At 39.9% G+C, this 25,487-nt stretch overlaps 6 protein-coding genes across 8 annotated transcripts; 2 read left to right on the top strand and 4 right to left on the bottom strand.

Annotated features, from left to right (window-relative positions):
* Positions 1-222: 222 nt before the first annotated feature.
* Positions 223-2,130, bottom strand: LOC122411643 (erlin-2-B-like). Its single transcript, XM_043420610.1, has 4 exons — positions 1,645-2,130; positions 1,233-1,422; positions 878-1,136; positions 223-769 (listed from the first exon to the last, which is right to left on the bottom strand). Exons 1-4 carry the CDS (start codon positions 1,750-1,752, stop codon positions 340-342), a joined length of 987 nt encoding a protein of 328 aa, XP_043276545.1. The 5' UTR covers positions 1,753-2,130; the 3' UTR covers positions 223-339.
* Positions 2,131-2,264: 134 nt separating this feature from the next.
* Positions 2,265-10,033, bottom strand: LOC122410814 (uncharacterized). Its single transcript, XM_043419254.1, has 12 exons — positions 9,124-10,033; positions 7,903-8,160; positions 7,195-7,843; positions 6,650-6,860; positions 6,408-6,553; positions 6,103-6,332; positions 5,381-5,433; positions 5,109-5,307; positions 4,808-5,038; positions 4,447-4,731; positions 2,777-3,347; positions 2,265-2,604 (listed from the first exon to the last, which is right to left on the bottom strand). The coding sequence occupies exons 1-12, from the start codon at positions 9,139-9,141 to the stop codon at positions 2,294-2,296; spliced, it is 3,162 nt and encodes a 1,053-aa protein (XP_043275189.1). The 5' UTR covers positions 9,142-10,033; the 3' UTR covers positions 2,265-2,293.
* A 165-nt stretch (positions 10,034-10,198) lies between these two features.
* On the top strand, positions 10,199-14,179 carry LOC122411644 (voltage-dependent anion-selective channel-like). 2 transcript variants are annotated; one of them, XM_043420611.1, is made up of 6 exons: positions 10,199-10,337; positions 11,517-11,839; positions 12,081-12,202; positions 12,378-12,486; positions 12,584-12,792; positions 13,299-14,179. In XM_043420611.1, exons 2-6 carry the CDS (start codon positions 11,520-11,522, stop codon positions 13,388-13,390), a joined length of 852 nt encoding a protein of 283 aa, XP_043276546.1. In that variant the 5' UTR covers positions 10,199-10,337; positions 11,517-11,519; the 3' UTR covers positions 13,391-14,179. The 2 variants fall into 2 exon arrangements, with proteins under 2 accessions (XP_043276546.1, XP_043276547.1); XM_043420612.1 differs by lacking the exon at positions 10,199-10,337 and adding an exon at positions 10,763-10,969.
* A 579-nt stretch (positions 14,180-14,758) lies between these two features.
* On the bottom strand, positions 14,759-17,407 carry CSN4 (COP9 signalosome subunit 4). Its single transcript, XM_043420609.1, has 9 exons — positions 17,287-17,407; positions 16,891-17,124; positions 16,728-16,810; positions 16,522-16,640; positions 16,305-16,441; positions 16,061-16,175; positions 15,773-15,962; positions 15,313-15,690; positions 14,759-15,228 (listed from the first exon to the last, which is right to left on the bottom strand). Exons 2-9 carry the CDS (start codon positions 16,971-16,973, stop codon positions 15,095-15,097), a joined length of 1,239 nt encoding a protein of 412 aa, XP_043276544.1. The 5' UTR covers positions 16,974-17,124; positions 17,287-17,407; the 3' UTR covers positions 14,759-15,094.
* A 153-nt stretch (positions 17,408-17,560) lies between these two features.
* LOC122411639 (protein lin-54 homolog) lies at positions 17,561-23,281 on the top strand. Of its 2 annotated transcripts, none has more exons than XM_043420607.1 (8): positions 17,561-17,818; positions 18,616-19,575; positions 19,644-19,853; positions 19,929-20,183; positions 20,272-20,711; positions 21,212-21,455; positions 21,534-21,733; positions 21,842-23,281. In XM_043420607.1, exons 2-8 carry the CDS (start codon positions 18,637-18,639, stop codon positions 22,023-22,025), a joined length of 2,472 nt encoding a protein of 823 aa, XP_043276542.1. In that variant the 5' UTR covers positions 17,561-17,818; positions 18,616-18,636; the 3' UTR covers positions 22,026-23,281. The 2 variants fall into 2 exon arrangements, with proteins under 2 accessions (XP_043276542.1, XP_043276541.1); XM_043420606.1 differs by lacking the exon at positions 17,561-17,818 and adding an exon at positions 17,984-18,185.
* LOC122411640 (neurofilament heavy polypeptide-like) lies at positions 23,272-25,267 on the bottom strand. Its single transcript, XM_043420608.1, has 2 exons — positions 25,116-25,267; positions 23,272-25,032 (listed from the first exon to the last, which is right to left on the bottom strand). Exon 2 carries the CDS (start codon positions 25,030-25,032, stop codon positions 23,335-23,337), a length of 1,698 nt encoding a protein of 565 aa, XP_043276543.1. The 5' UTR covers positions 25,116-25,267; the 3' UTR covers positions 23,272-23,334.
* Positions 25,268-25,487: the final 220 nt, after the last annotated feature.

Raw genomic sequence — 25,487 nt, 5'->3', positions numbered from 1 at the left:
CTATGTGCTGTCGTCTGCAGGACAACGATGGCAAACGATGGCAACTGTTCAATATTTGAAATGTGAAACTGTGAAACATACAGAGCATTGTAAATCTATGTTCTCCGATACGTATTTCCTTTTCGAAAAGGCTGACCTCTTCGTATAAATCTTGGAACTCGTTCGTATTCCAAGGTTGTCATCAAACAGGAAAAGTGTATTAAATAAAAATGACACTAAATCTCACCTCTTGGAACAGATTTATTTATTTGGTTTGGAATACAAATTAGAGTGTAATATTAATATATTTACAAACTCGTAGATTATTGATAATAATACCCGATGAATTTGTTGTTTTTTTTAACGAGTGTTGTCCGCGATGTTAGTGGTGGAGGTACCTAAATTGAGATCGTTTGAGCAACCACCCAATGCAAACATTTTAGGGATATCTTGACCGTAATAAACTTTGGAATTTTGGGCGAGCGAATCGTATTTTTTAAGTTCAAGATATTCTCGGGTTAGCAACAATTTATTAGCTTCTGCCTGACTCTTCGTCTGATAAAAATGAGCATCCGAACGACTTTTCTCACGTGCAAGATGCATAGCATCTTCTATCGATGCCATTCTTTGCAGCGACTCTTTTTCCATGATTTTTTGATCGTAGTGAATCTTTGCAACTTGAGATTCTTTTTCAGCCTCGATCAGAGCTTTTTTTCGATCGGTCTCAGCATCTTTTTCAACCACCTTTTGATGCTGGGTTGATATCAACAATTTTGTTTTCTCAGCTTCCCTAAACCCAACAAAACAATTTGTGTAAAGATCGACTTGTTTGGAATAATTATGTCGATCTTTGTAATCATAAGGATGAAAAAGTTTGAGTCGTCAATCTTTTACTCACATAAGCTCGTAATTTTTCCTTATTGTTTCTGGAATTTTTGGCTTTGTTACTCTCACTGCTTGAATACTCAGACCGGGAGCTAATTCGTTTAAATCTTTTTGCAACGCAGTCTTGAGGTTCTCATCGATCTGATCAAACAGATCTATATAAACCTCGTGGAGCGTGTGAACCGAGCAGAATTGATTCAACTCATGATGAACTTTGTTGAATATCAAAGTCTTGTCATAGTCTGCCGTAAAGTTTCGCACCATACTGTGAACTACAAAATTGTTCATACAATTACTGAGAAAGTGTACCCGTGATTAATAATTCTCATTATGTCAACAATAATTTCTTCAATCCTAGGTAGATTTACCGCTGTTTGCATCCAATATATTGACAACTTCAATTCGATCGAAGTAGATCATGACCCCGCCACTAGTGCCGCAAGGAACATTTTTGACCTCATCCGTCTGAAGCGTTACTTGGACCGAGCGAAACGACGTCAATAGTGGAATCATCATGTGAAATCCAGGATTACTGATTTGTGGCAAAAGAGCTCCTCCCTGATCAATCGACAATTATAGTTTTCTCTTATCGAATTTACGGCAAAATTCTGACTTGTTCGATAGCCATAACTTCTTGAAACATCGTTCTCCAATATTCATTTACAATAAATTACTTCTTTGTAGTTTTCATTGAATTATTGGGGCGCAATAGATCATTTAAATGTTTGCATAAGGAAAAATTATTCGATCAACGAAGTAATTCTGTCAAAAAATACTCACGCGGAAATAAACACCCACATGGCCCTCTTCGATTCTGTGTATGGAGAAATTAGTAACGGCTGCTGAACAAACCAAGAAACACAAAGCAATGACGTTCTGATCGATCATACTGTCGACTCAATGTTTTATTTCTTTATATCGAGCGAAAAAAAACTTGTTTACAATCGCTGGATCGGGTGATTCGACGAAAGAGGTTATGATTTCCTCAGTCTATATTCTGTATAAAAGGCGCGTGAACCGATAAAAATTCTTTCGGCCAATGAAATATCTGATATTTGTATTATCTACTAATATTTATATTCTCGCTCGAAACGACTGTCCGCAATCGGTTTTACGATTGACATCTTGATTAGCACACGATGGCGTTTTTAAAGCGGTTTCGAACGAGTGCCATTGTTGATTTTCCTGTATATAGCGGCGGCAGCAGCAGTCAGGAGCAAAAGGAATGATTGGGTACATACACGAAAACGCAAACCATTGGCCGAATTTCAACGGTCTCTCAACCGTTGAAAAACAAAAACTCGTGCTCGTTTGAGTTTCTCGATAAACCGCGGTCCGAATTAATAAAAATTAGAACGAGTCTTGGACATTCCAGGAGTATAGAAAGGTCGTCGCATCGATTTGGAATAGTAAAAAACGGATTTTTTATTCAGTGTTTGTTGTGACGATGTAGGAGTTTTGTCGTTTGTTTTTCTGAATTGTTGGCTTGAATCGAGGATTCGAGGAGTCTCGCTTGAGCCAAAGTTTCCCGCAACGATTTATAATCTTGTAGAGCTTGTCGCGCCAAAAAACCTTCCGGCGTTTCTGGTGGCTCGAGGAGTAACATCGTTAAAGATCTTTTCAAGTGTCGTTCAGCGTCTTCCAGGCGTTCCACGAGCTTTTTAGCGCCGATTCTTTTTGCCGTGTAGTCATGATCAGCAAGTAGGACCAGCGGCAGATGCATCTCCCAAAGTATTATTCCTTAAAATACATTCGAGCAAATCCATCATAAGTACGCATTTAAATATTCATACGAAATATATGTCGATGACGAATTTTATTCAAATTAATGAATGAAACATCAAATTAATGGCGGCCAATAATGATACCCGAGGATTATTATAAGAATGATAATAATAATGGAAAATCGAACCTTTCGACCTTGATATTCCGGGTTCGACAATCTCAAGGACGTTGACGATATCTTTGCAAAGTTGTACCATCCGTTTCATCAGCAACGTATCCGGATTCAAGCAGGAACATTCTTTTTTATAAAGTTCCAACATTTTTTGTTTCAGTGAGAGAAGAAAAAAATGATTCGGATGAAAAGAGCGTGTTAATTTTTTTAACAATTCTTCAGCGGACTGTGCAAAGAAAGACAATGAGCCTGCATAATAATTTGATTTGATTACAGATGTTTGAAATACAGAAACGGGTACCTTTATATCAGGTTTCATTCGACCGATGAGATCTTTTGTTATTACAAGGCTAGTTTTCACCAGTTTACCGGACAACCAACACTCGCAGTTGTCACACTGCCAACTATCTTTGTCCTCGTAAACGTTGCTCCTGAGTGGATTTTTATTCGTCACTGAGCCTTTCTTGCATCGCGGACAGACGAGAGTGCTCAGGTTCGAGCCCAATTCTTTTGGATCCGAACACCTCGAACAAACGCACTCAAAGTACTTGCCAGTTCGAAGATGATCTCTTCTCTCCTCTGAGCCCTTTCGTTACAACAATGGTCCATCATTTTTCATTTGACAACCAACGAAAACAATCAGTTATTCAAGAGTAAACATAACAAATTTGGGCTACGGAACTGTCATGGCACCTCATTATATCGAATAGGGTGTGTTACACCTTTGAAAACTATTTTAAATTTATCCTGACATCGTAATAAACCAGTAGAATTTTAATTTTAATTTTATAAGACCAAAAAGTATCTTAAAAACTATTTTTTATTTATGATTTTAAATTTTCGCGCGAGAACATTAGCCACCGTATGTTCCGATTTGTGACGTCACTCCGATAGTAAACAATACGACTGCGAAAAACCAAGAAATAAGATTTGCGAAAATAATGAATTATAATGGTGTCTTATGCCTGAATGCAATGATACGAGTGTAAAAACGCCACAAAAATTGTGGGTTCATCACCACCATCAACGTAGTATTTATCATTGGCAGATTTGTACTTTCTACTTTCACAAAAGCGTCTTTCGTCATGCGATTTTAATAAAATAAATGATTTTATATTATTCATTGAATTAATTTATTATTAATTATTATTTTATTATTGATTTATTATTATTAACTAATTAAATTAAAAAGAAGCCCACAAACGTAATAATAACTTGTAAAAATTTCAAAATATCACAGAAACGCACGATAAAAATCTAGATTGCTTACTATCGGAGTGACGTCACGTTGGAATCCAAAATGGCGAACAGTGTTTTAGATATTTGAAAAACAGATGAAAAAAAGACGATTTTTTAAATTGAATTATAAAATTTACATTGCATTTTTATAAATAAATATTGACGTTTCTCGTTTACTTTTTACGAAATCTATCATAAACATGAATTTTTATATTTTTTCTTACATGGTGTAAAATACCCTGTTCTATGTCAGTACGGGATGCTGTAACTCGACAGACGTAATTCAAGCTAATTCAGGTTGAAAGCGTACTTTGATCTTGGGTCCAAGTTTTTTCGAATGATTTTAATAGAAATTTGCAATTTGGGCCAAGTTCATTTGACCGAGAATTCAACTCGATGGGGATCGGGCAAAAGGAACAGGAGTACGCAAGGAGTTGCGGTTTTACCAATAACGGAGAGGTATAATTGACGAAAATCGGTTGATCGGCTTCGATAGGCAGGGAGGCGTAGACCGTCAGTTGAAACTTATCGTCGACGGTGATGTGAGTATTGCGAATGCATTCGTGAGCCATCACGGCCGTATTCGGATACAATCCACGAAGCGGTGAATCCTCCAGACCTCCCGGTGGTCTCAGCTCGAACGAATTCACATCCAATATACTGCACAAACGTTGAAGAAGATCAGGCTCGTGCGTCGACTCTTCGGGCACCAATCCCAGACCTCTCAGCACCTGTAAAAAGGGGGTTGTACTTGTAGTTTCAAAATTTCAATCTCGCGCATACGAAAATCCTAAGATTAATGTTTGCCTCGATAACGTTGACTCGTCTATTGTTCCAGATTGGAGTATCGCGTCTCTCCTCAATATGAGCCTCCATCTCCAGGACTCTCTGCCAAGCAGCTCGATCGCCTTTTTGCAACAACCAGACTCTCAGTGGTAACAAAATTTGCATTATCGTGGGAAGAATTTTGAGATCCGACAAATTTTTATTGCCCGCAAAAGCCTCGCATTCCAGCTCGGTGTGATGAATTTTTTTCTCCTGAAAGGAGGAAGCGGCGCGATGATTCCGATGATCGCGCCAACGGCTGGCTCGAAATTGCGGTAATTACCTTGCAAACGGGCCCACAAAAAATAGCGACGTTGCACCTCGTGCACGAGTTTTCTCTCTTCGAAGCGTTTACGTCCGGCAATAATCTCATGCAAGCAAAGCACATGTAACTTTTGTTAAAAGCCCCCGGTCCGACGGCAAACACGGATTCCCGGAGTATCACTTCGCCAGGTAACAAGTCTTTCGCCGCTATGAAATACCTTCGAAATACCAAACGGTCAACGCAGATCCATTCCAGAATGTTATTCGAATTATTTAAAATTCCATTTGCACCTGCCAAATATTTCGGAGTGAGCCAATTTATATTTTGCCTCGAGAGATCGCTCCTTGAGCTTTCCAACTTTTTCTTTTTTCAGCATCATCGACCGGCGGTTCTGTCTCTATGTATTTCCTACGTATCGCCGATCGAGGAAAACTTTCGAATCGTTGCTTTTTCTTCGATCGGAGATTCAAGATCGGAGAAAAGGAAAGAGAACTCAAAGTTATTCCAATGGATTAATAGTAGGGTACGAACGAAAATGAAAAACAGCCATCTGTGGCTGGTATCACATTGATTCTGCAATCTGCGCTCCGCGGGACGGTACATCCGCGCGCAACGCGCCGAGCAAAGTTGGCCGGCACGAGCCGCACGATATTATTAGACGAAGCAACGCGAGAGCAGGAAAGCGCGCTGCAACGTGGACGGAGAATCGCATCAAGTACTTTCGTTCCAAAGACAGGGATTAAATTTAGAAGCCGATGCGGTCTTAATGCACTCGCTCATCGACGGAGTCAAAAGAGTCGAGAGAGAATAATTGGAAGCGCACATTTTGCTCCGACGCGCTCGCATTTCTTCTGGGACAGGGAGCGGAGGTCGATTATTCTTAATTGTTGAAAAACTCAAATGAATTAACCGAAACCGGGTACGCGTGATATCGGGGGTATGCGAGATTTATTTGTGAAAAATACAATTCATGTTTACAGGATCGTTCGAAGAGGGAAAGAAACGAAATTCAAAGATCGTTGATCGATTCGTTGAGCTCAACGAGGGACATTCTAGCCGCCGATGCGATCTGGCTCTCGATACTGTCTCCGAATTCGTTGGCCAAGATCTCGGTCGACTCCTTCAAGATATGACTGGCTTCGATCATTTTCGATTTTAGTCCAGCGTTGTCGATCACACCGTTGTTCCACAAATTTCTAGCGATGAACAGGAGCGGAGCGTGCAGCTCGTACAAAATCATCCCTGCGCCCCCGAAACAATACGCAACGTTATGATCATTTGGAACAACGATATTGCTCGATCGATCGATCGGATTACCTCTCATCCTCGAATAACCCGGCTCTATGACGTCGAGAATTTTCAAGAGCGCTTGGCACATTTCGATTTTGTGCTCCAACACGACGTCCGGCAAATCCTCGAGTTCGTACTCTGTGACTCTTCCATACAGTTGACACAAAGAATATCTGTAATAAGAAGAAACGATGAAGGTTCCTACAGAGCGAAATCAAAGGGGAGCGCGGCCAACGTCGCGGAACAGCGTTGACCGTGAGACAACTCACTTGAGGGTCGCGAGAAAGGCGTGATTAGGATGCAAAACCGAGTGATACTTTTTGATGACCGTCTCGCGAATTTGTATCGCGCTACCGCCCTCGTCGCCGGTAACAGCCTCGGCGGCCTCCACTTCCGCCTGGATTATCCCGAAGACCTTGCGAATCGCTGCAGCGCTCGTCGTGAATTCGCAGTGCGTACATTTCCACGTGCTCTCCGAATCTTTCAACGTATCCGGGCAATTATGAAATGCTCCTACCGCCTACCTCGTCTCCGCAACGATGAAATTATTATACTAATACGACGCTGAAGTTTGCAACGTTGGAATTCAACGAAATGAAGAAAAAAAAAAACCACTTGTAATTGACCAATTTTGAATTTCACGAAGTATCGGTGCAGGTTGAAGAACCACAAATTGCAAATTCGGCAGGAAACGAAATTGGAGAATTACTGGAATTATTGCAGGGGTTTTTTTACATAATTTCGTTGAACTCGAACGTTGCAAACTTCAGCGTCATATACTGATGATAATAGCGAGTGTTAACGATGTACTTACCGAGAGAATCGAGAGAAACGACAATTCCGTTGTCGCACTTGGTGCACTTGAGAGAAGACAAGTGAGTCCCGAGCTCGGTCGGATCGGAGCACCTCGCGCACGCGCACAGAAAATGTTTGCCCTCGAGGAGTTGTTCTCTTCTGAGGATGGTCGGCAAAAAGGTCGGCGTGTAGCAGGCAAATAGCTGTCCGTCTTTGGGGATCCTGGTCCTCGCTCTCAGTTGAAGCTTAAAGTTATTCGTGGTTATGCTGTGAATGGTATTCGCGACGCAATTGTGATTCAGAAGAGAGATCGTCGGATAGAGGCCACGAGCGGTGCAATCGCCGCAGCTCGTTCTCACTTCGTGGGTGTTTATCGCGAGTATACCGCACGCGTTTTGTATCGATTCTTCGCTGAATCTCTCCAGCTTCAATCTCTCCCTCAAATACTTGACGATATTAACGTTATCGGTGCTCCACTGTTTGCCCTTGCTGCGAATCTTCGTGTGAGCCTCCAAATCCTTCACCTCCGTTTTCCATCTTTCGGGGCTCTTCTCGGACTCGAGGAGAAGCCTCAACGGCGTGACGCACTCCAGCTGCGCCACCCCGTTCGCCGAGCTCTCCTCCAGAGCCGCTTCCACGTTGAACTTTTCACCCGCCGATGCGAATACCTGTTTGGACAAAACAAATGAGCAATTCCTCGAATCTCCTCCCTCGAGCCTCTCCTCACCTGACACTCGTAATCCTTGTGCTGCGGAACGTTTTCACAAATTCCATTGCAAACCGGCCAGCCGCATTTGGAGCAAAGCGGACGCCAATCCTCCCTCGGTGGCCAGGCCGAGTAACAGCCCAAGCATACCGGATAAGAATTCGCCTTCGGCCCGACTACGAATGGGCTCGCGCAAATTATTTCTTCTCCCGGCTCGAGATCTCGCGTTGCAACGAGATACCTCCCGACTTGATCGTTTCTCAGAATGGCGTACGCCGGCTTTAAAAAGCAGAACGTTACTGGCGTTAGCCCGCCTTTCCTGTCCATTAAGGACGGTGTAAACGTTCGAAATTCAGGTGTTTTTTCTTTATTTTATAAATAAAAATTGGTCGGATGGATTTAAATAAAAGCTTGTACACAACATCTTTTACATACTCAGAAGTACTGGGAAAAATTTTGTTTTCAATTTTTTTCATGGTATTTTATGTACAATGGTGTGTTGAACATGGCACAGCTTGAATCGGCGTTGCGTCAACAAATCTCAAAAATGCAGCATCTCGGGGGAAAAAATAACGAAAAAGATTCTTAAAACGATATGCTATTAGCTGTCGCATGACGACGCAGGGGATTTTCAGAATATTGTTTTGAAATAAAAATGGCGACCATTTCAAGAAAAATAATCACAAATTTTGTGAATTTTTCAGTAGAAAATTGTTTATAAAAGAAGAGAAAAAACGTTATCGAAATACGGCTACGTCATGCTGAAAACGTACGTTTTCCCTACAAAATGCAATTTGTATCAAGTCGCTGGGATAAAAACTCTTTTCGTTTTGCTGTCAACGCCGATTCAAGGGGTGCCATTTTCCAGGCACCATATTCTACGAAAAAATGGAATGAAAAAAAATTTTTTTCCACTTCTAAATATGTAAAAGATGGGTGCGAGGTTCAATGCAAATTCATCCAACCAATTTTTATTTATAAAAGAAAACAAAAAACACCAAAAATTTCAACGTTTACACTGTTCATAGCCCTTATAATAAAAGCATGGATCAATACATCGCAACAAAAAAGGCTCCGTCAGCCCATTTTTGCCATCGCCCTGCTGCGTAGGCTGACAGAGCCCGGTCAATTTAAACTGTGTCAAAGAATATCGATTTCGAAAATTAAGTAAGGTTATGGTTGACTGATCCGTACTTTTAACTTTCACACTCGTTTCAAACAACAACAACGCCCTGTACTTACTGCTTTCGATTCCTCCATCGTTCGAACCCTCGAGCAATACCGGATGAACGATTTTGCGTCTTCCCGCAGGGGCTTTTAAACGCGCAGTCCCGTCGTGCACTGCTTAAAACTTGATAATCGGCAAAAATAAATATCGCCGCGACTGTTTTATACCTCGGTCGTACTACGTAGCGGCGTCTTCGTTGCCAATGGTACGTTTGAGATTTTTCTGGATGTTTCTACGTCGTATGTACATTGACGGTCTCGGAGAGAAACGAGCCCATGTAAACGAAAGAGAGCCGAGAACGAGCGGACTTTTGGTGCATATGGAGGGGTGTTTATTTTTGGCTACGGGGGCAGGCGTATGAAAACTTTCAAAAGCTTCGGTGGACCAATTGATTGACATTTTCTCAGAGTTACCGGCGGATTATCTTCCTCCGCTGCATGCGCCTCGAATTTTCATTCATCGATACAGATTTTTTCAAACGACCAAGTCAAAAGCGAGTTATTGTCAACCGCGGCAAAAAACATGAATTCGTTCTCGTATCGTATTACTTGAATACGTGAAACAAAAGATCGTTGAAAACACCTTGTCTCGTTACATTATTTCGCGAGTTCGAGTTTTTAATGGAGTGTGTGCGCGCAAGTGAAATTAATAATAAATGCGCGATAATACACCGGGCGCTTGGAGGCAGCAAAAAAGAATCATTTTTATTGTAAATCGCGCGTGTTATTCGATCGAACAAATGGTTGCCTAAGATTGTAAAACAAATGTAAAATGGGTTTGGGATCTCGTGCTGGTTCAGTTCAAAAAGGGAGCGTTTCGGTGAATCCGGAAATGAACGAGATCCACGCCTCTGCTTCGCCGACGGCAGCCTGCTTCTTCGAGGTTACCGGATGCCTTATTTCTGTGAGAGCTAATCAAAAACGAAACTGTGCAAAGCTTGCTATTCGTAAATGAATATTCAAAGTGCAAAGGACAGAAAAATGATGAATTATTCGTCATTTATGAATGAAGGGATAACTCGAGAAAGAAACATGCGTGAATAAATTGCGGAAAACTGTTGATGGTCGGCGCATGCGCGGTAGGGCCATTGGGCGAGAGCATCTCCCTCCCCTTCTACCTCGTCCCTTTGTGACCGCCGGCAGAACGTTTCCCAACGCGCAGAGCTCCCGAGCGAACCTTACACACATTCGCGCGATCCATCTTTAATCAGGAACAAAACATCATTTATGTGAGTAATAGTATTAATTTTTTTTTAATTCGTTAGTCACGAGCCTCTTTTTCGTGAATCGCAAGAATATCCTCAATTTCCGAACTAATAGCGGACGAACGAGCCGGTAAATTCGGTTTTTGTTATATTTCCATGGTATGTCGTCTGCCTCGAATCGATTTTACCGAGGAACGAGATTTTTGAGCGTAACGATAGCGCGGTGTGTATTGCGACCCGAAATTTTCAGAGCGTCCTTAGCCTTGAAGCTATTACTATCTCACGGAAGGAAAAAAACTTTGCGGAGCTACTGCTTCTTCCTCCTCAACGCCACGTTGTCGACTCATCGATCATTCCCTCGTGATTGAAACGCGATTCTCGTCGCTCGTTCCGCGATATTCTCGGCTTATGTAATACCTCCCTCGGACAGGTCAATACCGCATCTATCCGGTGTTATAGCGCCTGCTATTTCATCGCTTTCATAATAATCTTCCCAACCAAAGTACCTCCGTTTTTCAAATCTCCGAATCGAACATCGTAGTTCGTTCTTTTTCGAATTTTCGTCAAATCGAGTTTTGTCAATTTAGTCTTTTTTTTCTACCTAATCTCGCGTGATTTTTCAAGGTTCGACCGGATCGAAAGTGGGCTAAACCCAGGTGACAGACTCGTTAATTGGGTCGTTCTGAATTATTTTCGAAATCTTCATTCACGGCTGTGAATTGAAACATTTTCGATCGTGCTTTTTTTTTATTTTATTATACACATGGTATAAGTTTCGTGCGAAATTTTTCCTTACCTATGCACGAATTTTTTCCTTCATTTCTTCAGCACCTTATCAAATTACCTATCAAGGTCATGAGTACCCTTGATTTTGTTTCTCATATATCATGTCCAAGCCTTCTTATATCATTTTCAATTACAATTTATTAATACACTATTCCATAATGTCTTGTGTTATTTATACCACTAATTTTTCAATTTTTACTACATAGAATTGGATATTTTATTTGTGACCTTGTAATTGACTATTGTTTACCAAATTCATGTTGAACAAATTGATAATTTATTATGTAACTCGACTCGAACATTTTTCTATTTATGCATCGACGGTAGTGATAATTAAACTTCTCTGGATCGCTGCCGCTCCAAAATTTTGTGAAAAAAATGTTATTTTGAAGAAACGATGATTCTCCATTTCTGCAGAAAATGGCTCCTCCGACGTACGGTGATTTGGGAAAGAATGCCCGTGATGTTTTTGGAAAAGGTTATCACTTTGGTCTCTTGAAACTCGATGTCAAGACCAAAACTGACTCGGGAGTTGAATTCTCCAGCGGCGGTGTATCGAATCAGGACACCGGCATGGTAGTTGGCACTCTTGAAACTAAATACAAGATCAAAGAGTATGGTTTGACCTTTGCCGAAAAGTGGAACACTGACAATCTTCTTGGCACAGACATCACCATTGCCGATAAACTCCTTCAGGGTCTCAGCATCGGTTACAGCTGTACTTTCTCCCCTCAGACTGGGTAATCATATTTGAAGAAATGAAAGAATACCAACTGTTGTGGGATATTGAAAGAAACAAGTACATAGAGCGAAAATATATTTTTGATCGTTCATCAAAAACAGTCGATGCATGAACACACGCCCTACTATTTCAATGCATTTTATATCATATGTTTAATATTTCCACAAAATATAATTATGCGGATGTTTGATGATTGCAATATTCCAACGTTTCAATTGTCCATTTTTCCCTCTCTACAGGAGCAAGACCGGCAAGCTAAAGACCACCTACAAACACGAAAACGTATCTGCCACTGCCGATTTTGATCTGAGCTTGAACGCCGGTCCTTTGATCAACGCAACTGGTGTAGTCGGTTATCAAGGTAAATGATGATAAATCAAGGAAAGCCTGAAATATCTTATTTTTCCTTCAATCTCATCAAGATTCCGTTTCCCAGATCCCTGAGTACAATATCCCTACATCTCGAGCAGTTGCCAAATTTTTGTTGGCTCTGGGAACAATATTGACGAATTTTGATGCAATTTTTTTGACTTCAGGATGGTTGGCTGGTTATCAGGCCAGTTTTGACTCTCAGAGAAATAAAATCACCAAAAACAATTTGGCTCTTGGTTTTACTGCCTCTGACTTTGCTCTTCACACTGCTGTGTAAGTTTAATTGATAATTGTTTATTGAAAAAAAATGAAAATCTATCGGTGTGTTATTATTGAGGAATTTCACATAATAATCTTGGGTTTTTTCCAGTGACAATGGTCGTGAATTCAGTGGTTCGATCTATCATAAGGTTAAACCAGGACTTGAGGGAGCTATCAATTTAGCATGGAACTCCAGCAACAACGTGACGCAGTTCGCTCTCGGATCTAAGTATGATCTTGATCAGGATGCGTGCTTGAGGGCCAAAGTCAACTCTCAACTCCAAATTGGTTTGGGATATCAGCAGAAGCTTCGTGATGGTGAGTCCGGAAAATATTCTCATTCCCTTCACAAAATATGATTTAAAACATTTATCTGATGATTTATTTGTCATTTCAACGAATGATTTGTATTTCATTCAATTGGAATGAACCGGTAATATTTTTCCACTTTTTCTACTTTTAAAAAAATAATTTTTAAAGAATCCAAAGCCTGTTTTTAAAGTTCAGTACATGTGCTTTTGTCTCGCACTGCGATGTTCGTATTAATGTTCCTTGCAGTAAAAAAATCATAAATGTCTTTGGCCACGTCGCATTCGTAGACGGAGCAGTCAAAAAAGCAAATCAGCTATTTATAGCCTTTGCTACATCGTGCCGTTCTACAAATATCTGCCTTGCTCTTACAAGTCGTATTTTTCATGCCATCTCTACAATTGAAAAGCCCCATGGGGCGAGCACTGAAAATGATTCGAATTTTTGATAAATATATTTTTTTTTCTCAGAATTTGAATTGAACAGAGTGATAATGAAATTTTATTCCTTTTCAGGAGTAACTCTGAGTCTTTCAACCAACATCGACGGCAAGAACTTTGGTTCAGGAGGTCACAAGATTGGTTTTGCTCTAGACCTTGAGGCTTAAAAAAGCACGAAATACAGCGAGGAGACATAGATGGAGGGAGAGAGAGAGAGAGAAAGAACGAAGGGAGTCGAAAGTGAAGAATTTTCATGAATACACAAGAAACTCTGTCCCATTGAACGTCTGTAAAAAAAATAGTAGAGTCCGATATCGACGACGAAAAATAAAGAGAGAGGGAGAGAGAAAGAAAGACAGAGAGAAAACGGACGTATGTTTTTCGAGTATTAATCTCTGCTGAAAATGGTAAAAACGAAGGAAAAAACATGATCGGATTATAGACAGTTGTACCCGTAAAAAAATCGATAATAGAGACGGGTGCCTCGCATGAGCGACAGAAAAACGCTGGATTGAAAAAATTGACGAAAGGACGAAATCCCTATGAAAAACAATAGCGGATTGGTTCGAAGAATATTATGACATTCGTAGAGAAAAAAAAGCCCTTGCGTTTGAAAGACAACTGATCTGTATTAATCATGTGTACGTTAATTATTCCATCGATTGTCGAGCGTTAATTGCAACTGAGCTTTATAGCTGTATATAGGACGATTACACGTTATTGATATATAAGAAAAAAACAAAGAGCTGATGAGAACGCGATCAATAAAGACGACATAGTAACTTGAATGAGAAAAAATATCGTAACGCCTACCATTATTGGCAAAGGTGAACAACATCCTCTGCGTGTGATTAGAGACATAAAAATCTAATGTCATTCTGTTTTCGAATAATCGCTACTGTTACTCGTTCCTAGCTGGAGCATGGCAAAATAAAATCGTATCAAATTTCAAATTATCGGAACGCAATTATTTTCAATTCATTGGCGTTAACTCAATGTCTTATTAGAATTTTTTCCACCTTATTTTAAGCCGCTCTCTATGGTTTAGCACAGAAAAATCATCAGACGGCTAAACTATGCGGGGCCTACCTTGAATGCTCGAAGTAAAGAAATCTTGTTGCGTTCCAACAATGTGAATTTGAATATTACAAAATAATTCATTCAAATAAACTTGTAGGCTTGTACTAATTCGTCGAAATCGCTCGTCAATGATTCTATCGTTATTTTTCTTTCGAAACTAATTTTTCTTGTTGAAAATTTATGGATCAATTTTTTCGAGTACGACAAAGTTTTTTTTTTTTCAAGTAGATATTTTACTCAGTGCAATGTTTTTGCTTTGTCAAGCACGCGAGGCCTGAAAATACACGGAAAATTATGTACTATTCTGTCCCCGCTCGATTCAACAAATAAATGAGAAAGAAAATAAGGGGCATGGAAAATGTCGAGAGGGGGGGGGGGGGGGGGGATAGGAGAGCAAGAAATTACGAACGAGCGATGGATTATTGGACGTAATAATAAAGTACATAGCACAGTTGTTATGTTAAGCGTGTTTATAGTCGTTTTATTTACATGCAAACAGAACCTGAGGGATTCACTGATTATCGGCACACCATTCCCTTTTCAAGCGATGTTTTTTCATCACTTCCCTAGTACTTTTCTTTTGAGCTTTTCGTAAAGCTGACTTCGCCCTAGTTTTCTACACCACGCCCTTGATGTTACTATAACTTTTTCTTACCAAACATTTGTTTTTCTTATAGAAAACCATTCGAAAGGAAAGAAGCGAAATCCGCTGCTTCGGGTATTTTTCAGTTGATAAAAGAATCATGGGACGAGGAATTCCAACTGAAAGTCAGTGGGTTGTGAAAAAAACATTAATGGACCATCTGATCCTCGGTTGCTTTCGCGATCCACTCTGGTTCGGTTTGCGCGATTTTTTCGATTATTTGATTTACTTGATAACAGAGAGATTGGATTTGCTTGTCCCAAGTCGGCAAAATTTCTCGAGCTGTAAATACAAAACAAAAAAATGAAAAAACGATTGACTATAGAAGTAAAGAGATTTTTTTCTGGGACAAATTCAATAACATACTTTCGAAATGTACGATCGAATCGATCTGATCGATGTATCCATTCATTCGACTTTCCGTGATCATCTGGCTGGCTATTTTTTCGGCATTCACAGGCGGTATTTCTAACAACGCTCCCAACTCCTCGAACGTTATGTTGTTGTAGAGTTTACTAGCCGATAAAAGATTGTGCTCGATAACGGCGCGATCGAGGATCGTCGAACCGAGACCGTCGGTAGTACAAGCTTTTTGATGAGGCTGCAACAATGCCTCGAATTCTTGAAGTTCGGAACGCCGAATTATACGATCTAGATACATTTTCTCGAGGATCGAGTACGCCGGTAACTGTTGGCATCTCTCGTCCTTGAATAGGGTCGCCAGCATTCGACTTCTCTGCTGTCCTATAATTTTCAATATTCCATGTTAACTTTCTCTTAATTACAAGACCCTTTCATTGATGAAAAAAAAATCCAAAGAATTTACCAGCAGAAGCAAGTATTGTACAAATGAGAGCATTCCTCAGTGCAGTCATTCGTTCATCCTCGTGAATTATAGATCTGTAAGACAATTCGTTGTATCTCTGGGCAGCTTCGATAAATTTTCTCCTGTAATCCAAAACCCTTGCATAGCATACTTTGTAGTAAATTTGCAGTTGTTCGTTCTTGGACTCTGCCTGAGGAAACCAAATGAAAAATGATTATCGAAATTCTGCTTCTGTTTAATATTTACATCAAGTGTGAAAAAATTTATTCTAAAAATAGGGTTTTAAACCTGCAACAAAGACGCTCTATTGATGAAAGCTTCTGCTTGAACTGGATCATCATCTTCCAAATAAAGCCTTGCAATCTTTAAATATGTCTCCAGTTTATAATCAACGGAGTATTGTCTGAAAACATGAGTCGGAATTTCCTTGGTATGATATGTGTTCTAAAGGTGCGAGTCGAATCATTGTTCAATGGTTCGGGTAACTTTTGATATTGTTGAGAGAATTGAAAGTTATCTATTAGTGAATTACTTTTGTCCTGTTTCCAGGGGGATCCCAACCAAAACATTAGCAGCTTGTCTCCAATCTTGATTCCTTTCATAAATAGCGGACAAATGTTGTCTAATACTGGCAACTTGTTCCTCAAACGAAATAACTCTAGGTTGAACCTAAAATGATAGTAGCCAGCTATGTTATATTCAGCTTATTCGCGTAATTGAAAGTTGGATATTTTCATTAGTCTTTGTACCTTGTCCAATGTGTAATGAGAGACTGCTTTGGAAATTTCATCAGGTAGTAACAACAATCGACCACTGACGTCGGTTAGTACTTGTCTTGAGATGACGAGACTCACATTTTCATTTACAACTGGAAAAACAGGATTCATTCAATCAATGTATGCATGTGGCTTTCTCAATCGGCTAATCCGCATTTGAATAATAGATATTAATTTACTAGCTTCGATGAAGAGTTTCAAAGTGTCAACCAGCTCGTCACCGGACGATGACAGTAGAGTTGCTTCCAAAAAAGCTCGATATCTAAAACCAATGGGAAATTTAGCAAGTGAATTGAAAATCAAAAATATCCTCTAGTCTCGAGAATGATAGTCAGGGTTTACTTGTCGGCTTGATCCTTGTGCGAGCCACCGGAATGTGCCAAATTCGTAAGCTGTTGCCGCACAACCGCCACATTCACCACCATTTTTGCTTTTTCTAAAAAAAATTACGAGTCGTCGGCTTACAAGATTTCCCGCTTGTTGTTTAGGCAGCGCTGCATCCCATCGGGACGACACCATGCGCGTGTATCGTGTTGGTTGGATTTGGCCTCGTGAGCACGATCGTATTTTAGATTTCTGAAAGAAAATTTTGAAGAATTGAAAAAAGATTATTTTTCAATCTTAAGATAAAATGAACTTTCAAACACCTAATCAAAGCACGCAAAAACAGTTCGAAATCTAAAAAAAAATCAGTCACGTTCACGGAGGTGTTGGATTGTTTCCCCTTACATATTATACCTATGAGTGATTGTGTTGTATTTAAAAACGATGTATGACCGTGAACGATTTCACGTGGTCGCGTTAAAATAAGGTTTTTCTTATCAACACATGTCTGCGACCGAAGGGTACAAATGGTGGTACAATTAAGCATTGAAAAAAAAAAAATTAACAACGCTTGAGGGCACGTACTGCTCGCTCAATTTCATTGGTCCGCGATGGAAATAGGCCTGACGTGTTTTTAACCGCGGTCAGACGTGAAATATGGCGAAATCGAAAAATGCAAAGTGCGCGAAAATACGTGGCTCTTAGCGTCGATAATGCAACGCTTCAGAATCGTGCAGTTTGTTACAAAAAATCGTGGATGATTTTTTCATTCTTTTTCGGTCTTTTGGCACTGTTAAATTGTTCACGGAACTAGGGCATCACGTTAGAAAACGTCCTTTACGTCTGTGTTTATACGTGCAGTGAGGCGGTGCGCAATGCATTCTGGGACAGCAATGGTGGGCGCGTGATTTTGAACAAATTCGAGATATCAAGATTTTCGCATCAGGTATGTTACATTAACGGGAATCATTTGGGGACGAAATTATTCCAACGTGTTTTGAAAGAGTGAATCGTCGCTATAAATTACAGTGACTCGTACTTGTTATGAAATTTATAATTCTGAGGCACGCCCCCACCCCGCACAGTACGCACTTTATACGAACTGTTGAATTTTAGGTTAACTCTTGTTTTCAACAATTTACTACTTGAATTCGTCTAATTATTTCCGTTCTTGAATGCGTCGCGTAAAATCGAATATCCGATTATTATTGTTGAAGAACGTCGATCCTTTCGCGGTCATTCGCGTGATGGTGAAAGTTCATTTAATTTTGCACAACAGAAAATGGCGCGTTCGAGCAATAAATGGCGCTAATGTACGCCGTCTTGTTCACCTTCGAATTTCCGTACATTATCGAACATTCTCGTTCCAATTTTAAATTTACTGGTATCTCGTCTCGTACGTTTTCATGCCCTTGGTAACGGCGAAAATTTGACTCTCCAACGTGTTGCTGGCTTTCGATTCGATCACGGAAAGTTTGAATTTTTGAATTTTTAAATTCTGGCATGATGACCTCACGATTTTTCGTTTACAGGAAGATTCGAAAATTTACCATAACAACTGCTCCTAAAGATTTACTCCATAAAAATACTCAAATTTCTTCATATATCATAAAAAACCATGCAGTTCATTTATTCTTGTATAGAAAAAAGTTACTCGATAAGAATAGTCTTTGGGACTGCGGAGTTGAAGCAATGCATGGGTCAGAATAATTTTTTCATCAAATTTATTTTACTTTGTTGTAGAATACCGTGAGTTCTCGGAACATGGCCGGGAACAAGGGAACATCGGCAAGGGCTTTGGCCGAGCCTATAGGTCTGGATTCAAGAAACTTTAGCGACGGAGATCTGAGCGCTTTGAGTCTGTCCCACAACGCGGAGCAATATGCTTCGAATGACTTTGAGACATTGGCCAGTATCCAAGCAGAGTTGGAATGTATGAATGCCGAAGAAGTGATTTCGACAGAGGATGACCCCGGGACAGTAGAACAAAATACGGAAACAGAGAGCGCTGTTTCTGATGTGGAAATGACAGACGTTTCGGAGGAAATACAACCTGAAGCGACAACGTTCGAGACACAAAGGCATCCTAGCCAAAATGTGATATTCCAGACGAAGCCGAGTTTGCAAAGAGTCCCAATTACGGCAGTTCAAGCAAAGTCAAACACTGGTCAGGCAGCTCAGAGTCAATCTATAATGATTGTTTCCCCGGCTGGTGGTCAGGGTGCCAGTCAAATATTGAAAATTTCACATCCAGCCTCCGCCTCAGCAGGACAATTACAATCTCTCGCTCAAACACTCATAACAGCCAAATCAGCGGATGGAAACATAGTTCAGTTGAGGCCAGCTCAATCTGCTAAACCTTCCATGTCTACAGGACAAACAGGAAATATAACACTGAACAGTTTGCAGACAGTTAAATCTGTTCAGTCGGTCAAAAGACCGGCGCAAAGTGGCCAATCGAATAGAAATGTCTACACAAAAATGATACTAAGTGGCAATCAAGCTCAGACCAGTGGAGAAGTTCTCATTGCCGCTTCTCAAAACGAAAGTCAACCGCAAACTATTAAATTTCTGAGTACTACCGCTGGTGCCCAAGGAATTTCGAGTCCTACAAAAACCATTACTCTTGCACAGGCGCAACAAATGGGTCTTATTACTTCAAAAGTACAACATATTTTACCCTCTTCACCTCAAAAACAACAGGTCCGTTTTTCACTTTAATGGCTTTTGATAATGAGTTGAAAATTTTATTTACCATCATACGATTTCAGGGTATCATCGTCAATAAGCTGATACAATCTTCAAGCTCACAACCACCCAAATTAACTCTTATTCCAACGAGTAGCGCGAAATCACCAACAAAAATTTTACCTGCACCCACTGTTACGAGTCAAATCAAACCACCCAACGCTCAAACTTCGTTCACAACTTCTGGAAAAACGGGAGTACAGCAGAGTCCACAAAAAGTTATAATTCGTCAGGTAAATTTTTTTCTTTGGTCATTATCGATTTCTATCGTTATCGAATTATTGAAAATTCGTAATTTTTTATTTCAGAGCGCATTAAAGTCCGGCACGGTGTTAGGTAGTGGGCAAGTAATCAGGATACCTGCGAATCAAAATATCGTCACGGGCGCTAATCAGGTGCACCAAATTCAAATGCCCGGACGACAAGTTCAATATGTCAGACTCGTTAGTACTCCTTCATCCGGTACTAGCAACGTAGTGACTGTTGGTAAACCAAAAACTCCAGGCACCCTGCAAACCGTTGGCATGACCCAAAAAATCGGAGGTCAACAACAAATCGTCAAAGTAAGAATGAAATAACCGCGATGTCATTGTAATTTTCATGTTATCGGGTGACATTATTACTATTTGTAAAAATGGATTTTGTTTGAAGGTTGTTCCGTTAAACACCGGAAACCAGACATTGAGGTCGGTAGCGCCAAAATCTTCGATACCGAATACCGGAGGTCAAAGACTTCTGATTCCAGCCTCTGGAGCCTTGAGTCACACCAAAAATACGGTGGCGATTCCGGCATCGGCGTTGAGTCAACTCGCATCGGGTCAAGCAGTGATATCGACAACGGCGAATGTCGGGAACATTGTCGTTTTACCCGCTCAATATATTCAACAAGGTGTTGAAGAATCCAAAGGAAAATCACCCTCGACCCCAAGTCTCTTGAGCAGTTCTCAGAGCTCTCAGAGTTCGTCCGGTAATTTATCCACGAGCTCGGCTCTAGAAGCCAAAACTTCGCAACGAACGTACGCTGGCGTTGAACCGAATGGAATTCGACCGAGAAAACCGTGCAACTGCACGAAATCTCAGTGCCTCAAATTGTGAGTAGAATTGAAGCACTCTCAATTTTACAGAGTTCATTGTGTTCCTTTTCTTTTTTCTTCGTGCAATAAATACCGAGACTCTGTACTTCGTCACGTTAAAAAATTAATTTAAAAATTATGTTCTGATAAGTTTTAACGCTCGAGGCGGGTGAGAGAGGGTTAACGGGAGTTGAAATAATAGTTTCAAATAGGAACGGTATAATGGCGATTCAAATGACTATCGAAATTTTGGACCGCAGGAGGCGTTGCCGTCTCTATTCTTTTGTTAACATTCTATTGAGAAAAACAAAATACGATCTCGATATCTTCGAGATCGTCCGCTGAAGAAGAACGTATTTATTGATACTGAAATAGAACCGTGCCTCGAATTTGCAACCTCGTTTAACCGACACACCTCAAAAGATCCAATTAATTTTCAGACATAAATCGGATTCGAGAACGATCGAAACGTATTAATTTTTGTGATCAATAATATTCGTGATTATGTTTGCTACCAGATACTGTGATTGCTTCGCGAACGGGGAGTTCTGTCACATGTGCAACTGTAACAACTGTTCCAACAACTTGGGAAACGAAGAGGAGAGACAACGAGCAATTAAATCCTGCCTCGAGCGTAATCCGAACGCTTTTCGCCCAAAAATCGGCAAGGGTCGTGATACGGGCGACGACATAAGACGTCACAACAAGGGTTGCAATTGTAAACGGAGCGGCTGCTTGAAAAATTATTGCGAATGCTACGAGGTATTGTCGATTGCATTTTATGTGTACCATTCGAAATAATGAATCATTCTTTGATGATTGTCAATTGTTTCTTTCTAGGCAAAAATACCATGTTCAGCCAATTGCAAATGCATAGGCTGCAGAAACGTCGAGGAGCCGGCGCTCGAGAAAAAATCTCTCAAAGATCTTGCCGAAGCGGTCGAGGTCAGAACTGCACAATTGAGTCTCAACAAAGCCAAGATTCAACAGCTCTCGGAAATGGCATTCAGACCCCAAGCCGCGTCGAATACCGGAGCCAGGTAACGACCCTTATTGCTTATTACTTGAAGTAATTTTTTTCCTTTTTTGTTAATGGTCTCAAGTAATCTAGCAATTTTTAATTTTTTTTACCTACGAACGAAAAACAGGCAAACCTTCAATTTCTTAACGGATAAAGTGGTAGAAATAACGTGCCAGTGTCTGCTGGCCCAGGCTGAGGAGGCCGAACGTAACATGCTTGACGAAGATACATCACAGAGACTGATAATCGAGGAATTTGGCAGATGTCTAAAAGAGATAATAGAATCTGCGCACAAAGCCGAGGCTACCTAGCACCTGCAAAGGTTTATCAGCGTGACATCGGACACGCAATCAAAGGGAAGAATATAAAATCACAATTATTTAAAGATTTCTTCGTTGATCGTCCTTCTTGTCTCTCGCGCTCTCTTTAATTGTACATTTTGTTAACGTTCTTTCGAATGAAATTTATAAGAGCGTTGGATGCCGATATTGCGTTACCAAAGATGGTGCAGCGAAAGAGGAACGATTTTCAGTTCATACGAAAACCCAGCAATGACATCAGGCGAACGAAAAATTATCGATAATAAAAAAGCAAAATATTTTATGCCGATATCGTTCTTTCCTGAATGATCCTGAATTTATTCTCATCGTTACACAAATCAATTTGTTTCAAGTGATAGAGGCATGCTAATGTTCTTTCTCCTTTTTTTTTTTTTGAATTCTCGACCGATTTGGTGCATCAAGTCGGTCACCGTTTGAAATATTATTTTTCAAACCTCTCCATATTACAGTTACAATGTCGAATAGAATAATCTGCGTGGCTTAGAATACTCTAGACAATTTACAATCTTAATCACTTCGGGCACTTACCAATTGATAACGATTTCCCGCTCACGATAATTTATTATTCTTAACCAATCATTAATTCACGTAGAATGAAAGGAAAATTCACACAAATATATATATTATATATACAAGAAAATATACCGATATTGGACGAGAGACGGAGGAGGGAATAAATTCAATAAGCTTAGATTAAGAACAAATGTAAAATAGTTGAAGAGTATAAATATATATGTTGATTTATTTTCGCAATAAGTTGTGAATTGCACTTTCGTGAATATTAACAGAAATCAAATGAGCGACTGAATATTGTGTACAAATTGCAAGAAAACGGAAATAACTAAATTTTTCAGTACCTTGCGAGTGAGGTATTGATACTTGATGTCCAAGCTAGTTTTTTCTTTTTTTTTCCTTCTTGGGAATTAGATATAAGGGTACGACACGCTTTTCGGGAATGACGTTTAGACACGATTTCGAAGACTTTATAAATCTCAATTACAACGTGTACATATTTTTGTGTAAATTATAAAGGAAAAAAGAAAACTACAACTATCCTGACGCATTTAATATCCAATTGTATAACTTTCAATCGTCCAATATTCGTTGCAACGTTAGCATGTTCGTGAATAACGAATTCCAATGATGCTCACTACCCAACCGTGAACAAGTCCTGTACGTGTGTAAAAATTTTCAATAAAACACCACATTGGCAAAATTTGCTAAAATTATCTTTGTTCATTTTATTTTTATCTCATAAAATACAATATACAAGAAAAGCTTAGAATTTAACGATTTTACTTTTCAGTTTTTTACTATTTTCACTTGCAGCTACTTTTGTGGTGACATCATCATCAAGGGACTCGAGAGTATTTTGAGCAATGCTGCCGACGGTAATATTCGTCTCTTCTTTTTCTCTAGTCAAATCAGGGCAATCTTTTTTCAAATGAGTAACATCACCGCAAATTTTACACGATCCGCCTTGTGGATATAGCCCTTTGGGATTATCTGGACATTGTTTAGCGATGTGTCCTTGTTCTCGACATATGAAACAACTGGCGAATCGAAACTCCTCTTTTTTGTTGACTTTGCACTCGAAATGCGTGTGTTCCGTTGATCCACATTTGAAACAAATTCCCGTAGCTGATTCTTCCTGGCCTAGCTCTGGACAATCCGACAAATTGTGTCCAGCTTTTCTACAATGAAAACAAACTTGTTTTCTCACTCGAGCCAATGATTTCTCAGCTTTTCTTCGCTCAAGTTTCATTGCAACGTCAATCTCCGACTTGGGGATGCCCTTCATAGTCATTTGTTGACGCAACTCCTTCAGCCTCTCAGCATCCTCCTTCTTCACTGGGAATCCATCGTATTTTACGATTTCAACCTCTATCCCATTTATCACGCATTTTGTTGAACCAGATTCTGGTTTTCTACGCTTGTGCTCTTTGTCGTCACGGATTTTTGGAGCTTTCCGTTTCGCACCACTGTTCCCATTGACTCGATTTTTCAGGAAATTTTTAGAATTTTTTGGAATAGAATATCCGTTGGTAGGTTCTCTCTGTTCGTTTACACTTTTACCAAATTTCACATGAATGCTCCAATCGTTACCCGCTGCATTGAAGCCACCTGAAGGTCCATTCTCCGTTTCTTTACTCGCCGCTTCCGAGTTCAACAAAGCATTTTTGCTTATACGCTTTTGATTTCGCTTATGACGTTTACTGATTTTCAAACTCTTTCCTGGAGACACGTGTTGTTCATTTACCTCAGTTTCTTTGTCTTTTTTCAACATTGAAGTTGTTTCGTGATCACTTTTTGGCAATTCACAAGTATTTGTGTTTGACACACCTGAGGAAACATCTTTTGCTTTCTCCTTCAATGGTGCATCTTTCGTTGTAGACTCAGCCACATTATTAGATTTTTGTTTTTTGGGATTTTTTTGACAACTATTTGCAGCTTTCTTGTTCGATTCGATTGGAGAATCATTGGGAAGTTCGAGTTTTCGTTTTTTTTTTTTCGAATTTGACACGTCTACCGACTTGCTCTTCTCCACTGTGGTATCCATCGGGACTACTAAATTTTTATCGTTTTCATTAGCTGCAGATTTTTGTTTAATCTTTTTTGACTTGGGTACCATTTCTGATTTATCACGATTCACTGTGGAATTCGTGGTCTCTGCTATAATTTTACCATTTTCAACTGGATTCGTGATCGCTGCGCTTGTTTTCGATTTTGCAATCGATTTTTTTTCCTTTCGAAATTCTGCCCATTCATTATTAACGTTACCGGTAGATTCGTAATAATAAGGCTGATCTTTTTCACTCAATAATGTTTTGGCATTTTTCGCGACTTTTCCTGTTGAACTATTTTTCTTAGCAACATTGTCCTCCAGTTGTTCCTTCATTACATGCCAGGGTGTAGCCTCGTTTGGAACTCGTTCATTCGAAGCTTTCGAACCTTTGGCCCTCGCGAATCTCGTCATCTACGCATATGTTTTTGTAAATTTGATTTCAAAACAATTGATATACAATATTTTTCATGTTTCCTCCTGAATATAATTCTTACATTGTTAAGTTTGTGTAGCTACGAAGTCCAAATCAATCCGAATATTATATTCAGTTGTACACGTTGTACTCGAACGAAACGACAAAAGCAAATAAGAAAACGGCGTGCTCGAAACACGAACATAACCTGTAACCTTATATTTTTCCTTCCGGACTATATATATATAAAAATACGTTTGAAATATCGCAAATTGGCGCGCAATTCAAACGTATATATACTCAACACGGCTCTGACACGACTGGCGAAAATCCTGTCTCATAAAAAATATTGAACACGATTGAAGAATTCACTCAATTCACTTCTTTTTACATATCGTGAGAATTTCATAACCGCCGTGGCCTTGGATAGATAGAACTACGAGTTTCTACTATA

This window comes from Venturia canescens, chromosome 5 (assembly GCF_019457755.1).
Source record: "Venturia canescens isolate UGA chromosome 5, ASM1945775v1, whole genome shotgun sequence".
Taxonomy (NCBI): Eukaryota; Metazoa; Arthropoda; class Insecta; order Hymenoptera; family Ichneumonidae; genus Venturia; species Venturia canescens.
The sequence above is the reverse complement of the archived record's forward strand: the minus strand, read 5'-3'. Positions and strand labels throughout refer to the sequence as shown.

Bases quoted from the DNA above. Each gene is read 5' to 3' on its own strand.
- LOC122410814 (XM_043419254.1), bottom strand. The intron at 6,554-6,649 runs GTGAGTTGTCTC...TTCTTATTACAG, and splicing joins GCCTTTCTCGCGACCCTCAA to ATATTCTTTGTGTCAACTGT. The intron at 5,308-5,380 runs GTGCAAATGGAA...GGTATTTCGAAG, and splicing joins CACTCCGAAATATTTGGCAG to GTATTTCATAGCGGCGAAAG.
- LOC122411643 (XM_043420610.1), bottom strand. From the start codon at position 1,752: ATGATCGATCAGAACGTCATTGCTTTGTGTTTCTTGGTTTGTTCAGCA. The intron at 1,423-1,644 runs GTGAGTATTTTT...TCGATTGATCAG, and splicing joins ATGTGGGTGTTTATTTCCGC to GGAGGAGCTCTTTTGCCACA. The intron at 770-877 runs GTGAGTAAAAGA...TGTTGGGTTTAG, and splicing joins AGGAAAAATTACGAGCTTAT to GGAAGCTGAGAAAACAAAAT.
- LOC122411640 (XM_043420608.1), bottom strand. From the start codon at position 25,032: ATGACGAGATTCGCGAGGGCCAAAGGTTCGAAAGCTTCGAATGAACGA.
- LOC122411644 (XM_043420611.1), top strand. From the start codon at position 11,520: ATGGCTCCTCCGACGTACGGTGATTTGGGAAAGAATGCCCGTGATGTT. The intron at 11,840-12,080 runs GTAATCATATTT...CCCTCTCTACAG, and splicing joins ACTTTCTCCCCTCAGACTGG to GAGCAAGACCGGCAAGCTAA. The intron at 12,793-13,298 runs GTGAGTCCGGAA...ATTCCTTTTCAG, and splicing joins TCAGCAGAAGCTTCGTGATG to GAGTAACTCTGAGTCTTTCA.
- LOC122411639 (XM_043420606.1), top strand. From the start codon at position 18,048: ATGCGTCGCGTAAAATCGAATATCCGATTATTATTGTTGAAGAACGTC. The intron at 19,576-19,643 runs GTCCGTTTTTCA...ATACGATTTCAG, and splicing joins CTTCACCTCAAAAACAACAG to GGTATCATCGTCAATAAGCT. The intron at 20,184-20,271 runs GTAAGAATGAAA...TTTTGTTTGAAG, and splicing joins GTCAACAACAAATCGTCAAA to GTTGTTCCGTTAAACACCGG.
- CSN4 (XM_043420609.1), bottom strand. From the start codon at position 16,973: ATGGTGGTGAATGTGGCGGTTGTGCGGCAACAGCTTACGAATTTGGCA. The intron at 16,641-16,727 runs GTAAATTAATAT...CTGTTTTTCCAG, and splicing joins GAAACTCTTCATCGAAGCTA to TTGTAAATGAAAATGTGAGT. The intron at 15,963-16,060 runs GTTTAAAACCCT...TGGTTTCCTCAG, and splicing joins ATAGAGCGTCTTTGTTGCAG to GCAGAGTCCAAGAACGAACA.